At 32.2% G+C, this 8,500-nt stretch overlaps 1 protein-coding gene and 1 long non-coding RNA gene across 3 annotated transcripts; one reads left to right on the top strand and one right to left on the bottom strand.

Annotated features, from left to right (window-relative positions):
• Positions 1-840: 840 nt before the first annotated feature.
• On the bottom strand, positions 841-2,070 carry LOC107460858 (uncharacterized). Its single transcript, XM_016079277.1, has one exon. It carries the CDS (start codon positions 2,068-2,070, stop codon positions 841-843), a length of 1,230 nt encoding a protein of 409 aa, XP_015934763.1.
• Positions 2,071-2,786: 716 nt separating this feature from the next.
• Positions 2,787-5,405, top strand: LOC110280070 (uncharacterized). Of its 2 annotated transcripts, XR_008002499.1 has the most exons (5): positions 2,787-3,001; positions 3,338-3,468; positions 3,724-4,250; positions 4,334-4,480; positions 4,778-5,405. It is a non-coding gene; the product is annotated as an uncharacterized LOC110280070 (long non-coding RNA). The 2 variants fall into 2 exon arrangements; XR_008002501.1 differs by lacking the exon at positions 3,338-3,468.
• Positions 5,406-8,500: the final 3,095 nt, after the last annotated feature.

The raw sequence follows: 8,500 nt of genomic DNA on the forward strand, positions 1-8,500 counted from the left end.
AAACAATATTGGATTCATGAGTTATTGGTTTTGATAATTACTTAGAATGGTTGAGATTATGAATTTGTTATCCTGACTACATCAAAATTGCAGGCCTATATATATAGTGGACTGGTTCAAGTCAATGATTTCCAATGGCAAGATTTCGGACTTGGTTGATCCGAAATTGCCCAAAAAGCCTTCTTCCATAGTTCTAAAGCAAATATTCCATTGTACATATCGTACAAATATTCTATTCATACTTTTACTCCCTAAACCTCCATTGTACACATTGTACAAATATTTTATTAGCTCCTTATACTTTTTCATTTATAATCTATCACGAACTATATTATATATTTATTCAGTGATATTATTTCTTTTAAAAAAATTATTTACATCATACAAGATTCTATTTGAAAAATTGTGTGCTCATATTCTTCAATTCTCAATTTTCGTTAATAAATATAGTTTTTAACATTGCTATTCATAATATATTATTTGTATATATAATAGTAATTTCTTAAATTTTTTCAATAATTTGATTAATTTATATGTGAATCTATTGTGTTATTATTAGTGATTTCAATTCCCAAATTTTTTTATAGACTTCACTAATAAAATAGTATGAATTATGTTACATATACATAAAAAATAATTATTTATAAATGGTCACCGAAAGAAATATGCATTTGATATCTGACAAAAAAATTATTTTATTATAAATAAGTTTGAATATTCATCCAAATAGCAGTACTGAATGATAACAAAATGGAGATAAACATGTATTCATCAAAATTTTACTGTAAGGAAGAACAAACACTTTGCAAATAATCTTTTAAAATACAAAAAAAAAAAAAACTAAAGAAATGAGCTAGAATAACACCAGACAGGAGGACACAAGAACTTCACATCGGATAATAGTTTTTGACAACTTCCATCGTCCAAGTCGAAGATGCCAATATCTTGAAGTTCGGCATCCTCCATTGATTTCAATTCTATTAGATTATCTGTAAAGTAGATTTGATTTCCTTTGGTTTGAATACTTGCAGGCAGCATTTGAACAGAAGAGTTGAGTCCAATCATCAGTACGCAATTTTCCAAACTATCTAGTCTGGACCATTCTTTTGCATTCTTCTTCAATTCATAGATATCAAATTTGTAAGTACATAATCCACGATAAGTAAAATGTCTCACCAGCATCAATAAACTTCCATTAGCACACCCAACCAAATATTTAAGCTGGTAAGGACCCACCGCAGCATCAGAGGGAGGTTTGGCTTCATGAATACCACCTACAGGCCCTGACTTTGTGTTTGTATCAAATTCGTATAGCTGGCCACGTTCTTCTACTGCATATATCTTTTCTCCAAAAAATATGACATCATGAAAAGACGGTTTTCTAGTTGAAAGATCTAACCATCTCTTATCATTTGGTTTGTAAAAGGCTAATGTACAACCAGGTCCATATATAGCCACTGCCATAAAATCTTCATTGTCATTACTAGGACATGAATTTATAATAACCTTCCAAACCCAGATCCTATTTATCCAACTGCTCGACCTCCGGTAATCATCCATATCGTCATCGTCCAAAACCCGAATAGTATATTCAAGGCCATAATTGTTAGGATTGTAGTCAATTATATCCGGAAAAGTCGATATTGGAGGAAGATCTAGATGGACTACCTTTGTAAACGCATTTAACATATACATCGAACCTTGCTGGTATATATCTTGGACGATCAACCATCCCCCAAAAGAACCACGGATGAATTTGTTCTGCATCTCTGGTAGCTTGAGATGGTGGATCTCGTCTTCATAAAGAGACTGAATATCAAGTGGTACTTCATTAGCAATAGGTAACTGCATGAGATGGTAGATCTCCTCGTCTTCGTAAATATGAGTACTGGAAGATTCTTCAGGTACCAGCAGCCACAAAATCTCGCTGGAGATCTCTGGAAGTTTCAAGCTCCATTGCTTGCAAACTAAACGAAGTTGGATGAAATCATCATACGAATAGAAGTGCTCCGCAATTTCCTTCAAGATGTCATGATGAATGTTTGCCCATCCATCAATGTCGTCACCCATATCTCAGACTCATGCTATGTTATTCTCAGATGAAAAGGTGTAGGAGTGATCACTTTTATTAAAATTTGTACTTAATTAATAAAAAAAAAAGTGAATAATTCTACATTATTAGATAAAATCTTACACCATTAAAAATACTAATAATAATTAATTGATGACTACAAATCACAAAATTTGTTAATCCCTACCCTAGCACTAGCAGATATCAGGTGAGAAGCAAACTGCAGAAGGCAGGATTTATTTCAAGTTCGCTGTGTTTGTTACGTATATATAGGATTTGCTTGAGCCTCTACAAAAATATTTTCTAAAAAAAATTTTAAAGGATCTTTAAAAAAAATCTTTTATCTTTAAATATCTGATAAAAAAATTTAGATATAATAATATACAAATATTTTTTTAATTTATTATGTTAATAATATATTTTTAAATAAAAAATTTAAAATATAAATTACTGTTTTTAAAAAAATATTCTATTTATTTTATTACTATTTTTATTTTTATCATTAAAATTTTTTTAAACACACTGATTTTTTTTCTAATAATTGAATAAGGCAACGGATTCCTTGCTCCATATTTTATGTGGGAGTATCATTAACCCACTTCAAAATAATTATAAATTGAATCCCGTTTATTTTTTTTGAAAAAACTAAAAATTAGAAATTGACCTCTGTATTTATTAAGTTTTACACTCTTCCCTTTTTAATTTTGATCACAAATTCAACGTTGTAAACCATTTGCTCTGATAGGGTTTTGCCCTCTTTCAATAGTGATTGACATGGTCTCTTCCTCTTCCTCTGCCGTCTCTCTCATCCGCTCATCTTCGCCATGTAACCCGCTTCTGCAGCTGCCTCGCAACTTGCTTCCGCTTCTACTGCGCCGCGCAACCCGCTTCCCCGCCGCCGCGCAACCCGCTTCCCCAGCTTTCTATCAGGTAACATTTTCACCCTATCTCTTGTATATATATATATTTTCTTACTTCTTTCCAAACTCAGATTCTATTTAGTTTATTTTTTTTTATTGCTTTTTCTATGGTAAGTTTTTGGTAAATTTAAATGAAGTTTAATTTCAATTTGTGTTTGATATATGTTAAAGGAAACTTTGTTTCAATTGTTTATCAGTGATTCTATTTTTCTGGTTCATATGTGTTGTTTCTTCTTATTTATTGGTAACAACCTTAATTTGATTGATTCTGTATGTGCATATTAAATTTGATTTCTTACTAGCTAGCTAGCTTGCTATAGTGATATGACATTATTATTATGCACAGCTTCGTATTTAGGGCTTAAAGAGTTTTTACCACCATATTTGGATCCAAATCTCACAAATCAAGAACTCATCACAGGAGTCAACTTTGCCTCTGATGGTTCTGGTCATGACACACTTACACCAACTCTCAGTGTATCTATAATACTACTATCTTTCTTTATCTACATCTTATTTATCACATGCCTGAAATGGTTATAATTTCTTTTTTTTTTCCTCAAATATATGTTTCATGCCTAGCTTTAATTTGTCAATTTGGTTAAAAATATTTTTGTACAAAATTACTTACCTAAATCCTTTTTATGTATAGATATAGATGGATAGAAGTATTAAGTATACATAGATTGGTTAATTTTTCTGAATTTGCATTGGTCTCTCTATTAATTGCAGAATGTAATTTCAATTCGAAAACAGTTGGAACATTTAAAAGAATACAAAAATAGGTTGGAGAGGATTCTTGGTAAACAGAAAATAGAAGATCATATGAAGAACGCTATATTTTTCAGAAGTGCAGGGACAAATGACTTTGTTATTAATTATTTTACATTGCCAATACGAAGAAAGAAAGAGGATAAGTTATTGTTTGGAACGGTGTAGAATTGAAGGAAGTAATTGGTATCCAGAGGAAGAGAAAGAAGAGGACAGAGGGTAAGTTATTGTTTTGCAGCATGAAGCAGCAGCTACCTGGCGTTGATGCTAAATTGCAGAAGATTGCAGATTCTACGAAGTTTGTTATTGTCATCAGATGATTGATGGTTATCTGATATGCAATGTAACAGTCATACGAGGTGAATTCAAGCGGCATTGAAATATTCTGTAAGAGTTGGCTTCCTGAGGCATCCAAGCCAAAAGCAACAGTGTTTTTCTGTGATGGATATGGAGACATCTGCACTTTTTTCTTTGAAGGCATGTTCCTGGTATTAGTAACATGTATCTGCAATTAACTAGAGCATTAATGTTGTGAATTAGCAACTCAAACGTGTCATGGGATTATTTTCAGGCATAGCTAGGAAGATAGCATTAGCTGGATACGGGGTCTTTGCTATGGATTATCCTGGATTTGGCCTTTCACAAGGCCTCCATGGCTATATCCCTAGTTTTGATGGTCTTGTTGATGATGTCATTGAACATTACTCCAAAATCAAAGGTAATTAAATTCTCACCATCTGCTCTGTCTCGAATTTCAGTCGGTGTTAATTTTGCTGTCATAATAAATCTGTTGAGATGGCATTAGTTTCTTCTCAGAAAGTAGATCAAATATGATATCATTGTCTCCTGGTTGGTGGTTTTTGTACTTTAGATAGAGTAAAGTGATTAGAATGGCATAATGCTTACTTCTGTTCTATTATTATAAATTAGTCTGTATGAAGTAATGCTTAATAGTAGAAAGTTCAAAGATGATATCAAAAGGAATGAGTGTCAACTAATGGTTCATTTCATGCAGCTGTCTTAGGCAATTGCATAACTAGAATTAAAGCATCAAACGTATGATGTGCATTAGGAAACTATGATGTGCAGCAACCCCAAGGGTTACATTAACATTGCAGAGTTGAGAAAGGCCGCAGAAACTCACAAGGACAACTTATCAGCACTTATGATAAAATTTGCTTCCTATATATTGATACTTGTATATTCCAGTTATATAAGCAAATTGACATTATTGTCAAACTTTGAGCCTTTTTTATACTAAGTTTGGTTATGATTTGATTGTAGGTAACGTATCCCTCAACCTATGAATGTACCTACGGGCTTAGATTATTCCTGCGAGGCTGCGACCACTTTGAGCCTTTTCTTACTTTTCATGAGATATACTTTTCTTTGAGTCTTTTCTATTATTCTTACTTTTCTTACTTTTCATGAGATATACTTCAGTTCTATGAATGTACCTACGGGCTAGATTATACTTCAGTTCTATTTTCTTTTAAAGGAAAATGGATGATTGTAGGCTCAATGTCAACAATGATGAAGTCTGTCTTAAATATTACAACCAGAGTGTATATAAGCTGTTATCCAAAGACTTTGCGAATCCTTGCAGCATAGACCAATATGCTATGATATGTGCACGACAGTGATGCAATATTAGAATATTTCTAAAAAAGTCTTGCCTCTTCCTCCTCCCTCAAGTGAATAATAATTGTGTTACTTTATTTTATGATTGATGTTGTATTCTGTAGTTTTATATGATTATTTGTATGAAGTATATTGTATTATATAATTTAAGATAGATCAATTATTTGTATGATTATTTTTTATCTCTCTCATTGTGTATCACTTTTACATTATCTTATTAAAAACTTACTTATAATTCTGGATAAAACTAAAAATCATCAGTTTTATTTATCTTATTTTTTTAAATTTTTTTTATGATGAACTCATCTTTTTTAAAGTAAAAAAATAAACTGTATAATATATATTTTACAACTATAAGTACAAAATTATTTGAAATTTAGATAATAATGATCTATTCACTAATTACACTATGTCCCGTAAATGGTTAAAGACCGAAGTAAAATTTTACTCTTAAAATTTTAAATTTATCTTCTTCATTTTTAAATAAAATTTTAAATTTTAATATTTTTAAAACTAATATATTTACATTTTTGCAATCGAGAAACAATCTTTCTTGATAGGCACCGAATCAAAGAGAGAAGCAAAAATTATTGAAAACCAAAAAAGAGAGATGAGCTCGTGTTTAGCTCTTATCACGCAGTAAAATGGCTCGTTATACATATTTGAATTAGAAAAAGTTAAAAGAAAAGAAGAAAAAGAAAGAATATAAAAAATGCTTCCATGTCACTTCCACGTCGGATCCTCTCCCTCCATACAAAAATGGGATATTATAAAGGAAAAATAATTAAATGATAGACAGAAGAGTGCGATTCACGGGAGCATTATCAACCTTTATAAGAAACAAAAGTGTGATTCAAACACTATGCGGCGCCCCCGCTTGGTTTGAAGACTTGTCTGCGCTACGAACATTGTACCTTTCGTATACCTTGTCCCGGTTCTCTGACCACCAAGTCTCTGCTTGATGCTCTCCGAATCTTCTCCGGCTGAAAGTCAATTTAATTCACCGCCACATCGATTACATATAGAATATGATGAATTAAAACAGCACTGATAATAATCAAGGAGATGCAAACACCTAGGATGTGTATTATATTTATTTTAGTGTTTTAAAAGTAACAATATAGTACTCACCTAAAAAATAACTTTTAGAAGTTCCATAAAAAGAATGATGTTAGGATAGAGATGTTGAAAATGTGAGCATAGATGGTTTTCAGAAGGAATGCCAGTTTCTTTTTTAAATGGTAAAAAGTAAAAACCAACTCCAAATGACATGAACATGAAAGATGAATGTTAGTAATGGAAACTGGGAGAATTAAAAATGTTGTTAAGAGTAGTTTTCTTTGACCAAATACTTCATTTAGGACCAAAGATATTAGACTAGTTTAAGATAAATCCAACAAGACACACCAAAGGATATAGCATTAAAAGCAATTGCCCTAAAGATCATGGTTCAATCCATTCTGCGTTATTGCTGTTAGTAGGCAGTCCTGCATTCTTTGATCTTAAAGCCATCTGAAAACTTAGAATCTGAAAACTCAGAATCCAATTTCACAACACAAACTCATTTTAGATTCATAAAAATTAACCAGAAAGAAAGATGAAAGTGAAAAGGCAGTGGCTTATACATATTTGGAATGTAGTGATATCCTGTTGTTGCAAGGCTATTGCTAATTTCAGATCAGAACTGTCACACAATTACAGGTAAGATCAAAATTAACCATATCATATTGAATAATTTTAATTGAAATTACAACAGGATTTAAAAAGGAAAGGGGGAAGGGAGAAAATGTTTACAATGAATTCTATGGGAGTCAATTTTTGGAACCTAATGTATGGTCTAATGCTCAAGTTAAATCTCGCATTTCACATGGCCTTTGTAAATAAATCTACATGAAATATTCCTAACTAGCATCTTAAACCAGAAATAAAGGATTCCATAACCTTAAACCAAAATACTATACCATATTACACCACTTCATTGCTACTGTACGAAGCATTCTCATCATATACCTACAATATAAGCAATATAATATCAATAGTACTAGCTAATAGGCAGCAATTAAGACTTTGTCTTAACTCATTGGTAAAAATACTTACTAGTGAGTCATCTTCAATGTTCATGTGATCATCCAAGTCATTATCAAATGACATTCATATCATATCATATGGTTATGGACTTGCAATAAAGGCAAGAAAAAAGGAATAGCAAAGTGCAAAAAGCCAAGAAGGGGGTTAAAATGGACATGAGGCCATAATTATACAAAGAAAAATTATTATTTTGTATGGAATCACATTCACACATCTGCACAAGAATTTAATTATAACTTTACTGGAAACAAATTTATATAGACATGAAATCATTATTGTTATAAAGGTAAAATTCTTTGATTCAGTCATCTACTTTGCTAGTTGAGGTTTTGACGTTGAAAAGGGAATGGTTCAACAAGGATTTGATCCCCTTATGCTCAAAGTTCAGATTTGATTGGCCTTTACACTCAATTTTGTTTCATTTTCATGGCAATAACATTCCTCCTAACTACTGAGTAGCACAGCAATATCATCACTATTATCACCCAAAAAAGAAAAAAACATACGAAATGATGAATTGAAAAGGCATAATGATTAACTAACCTCCAAGCGTTGAGGCAGCGTCTTGCGCGGCGGCGGTGGAAGCAGGTTGCGGCGTCGTCTGAAGTGTGATGTGGCGGCGAGGATTGGCGAACAAGAGATATAGTAGAGGAAGAGGATGAGAGAATGCGCTGAATGAAATTGAATGAAAAACCCTAGCAGAAATGCTTCTCTTCTCTTCTCTTCTCTTATCTTCTCTGTAATCTTCTGCAATTTAGCATCAACGCCAGGTAGCTGCTGCTTCATGCTGCAAAACAATAACTTATCCTCTGTCCTCTTCTTTCTCTTCCTCTAGATACCAATTACTTCCTTCAATTCTACACCTCTTTCTCTTCCTCTAGATACCAATTACTTCCTTCAATTCTACACCGTTCCAAACAATAACTTATCCTCTGTCTTTCTTCATATTGGCAATGTAAAATAATTAATAACAAAGTCATTTGTCCCTGGACTTCTAAAAGCCATATTT

Source organism: Arachis duranensis, chromosome 1 (assembly GCF_000817695.3).
Source record: "Arachis duranensis cultivar V14167 chromosome 1, aradu.V14167.gnm2.J7QH, whole genome shotgun sequence".
NCBI classification, from domain to species: Eukaryota; Viridiplantae; Streptophyta; class Magnoliopsida; order Fabales; family Fabaceae; genus Arachis; species Arachis duranensis.

What these genes read in the sequence shown, in the direction of transcription:
- LOC107460858 (XM_016079277.1), bottom strand. Translation starts at nt 2,070, where the DNA reads ATGGGTGACGACATTGATGGATGGGCAAACATTCATCATGACATCTTG.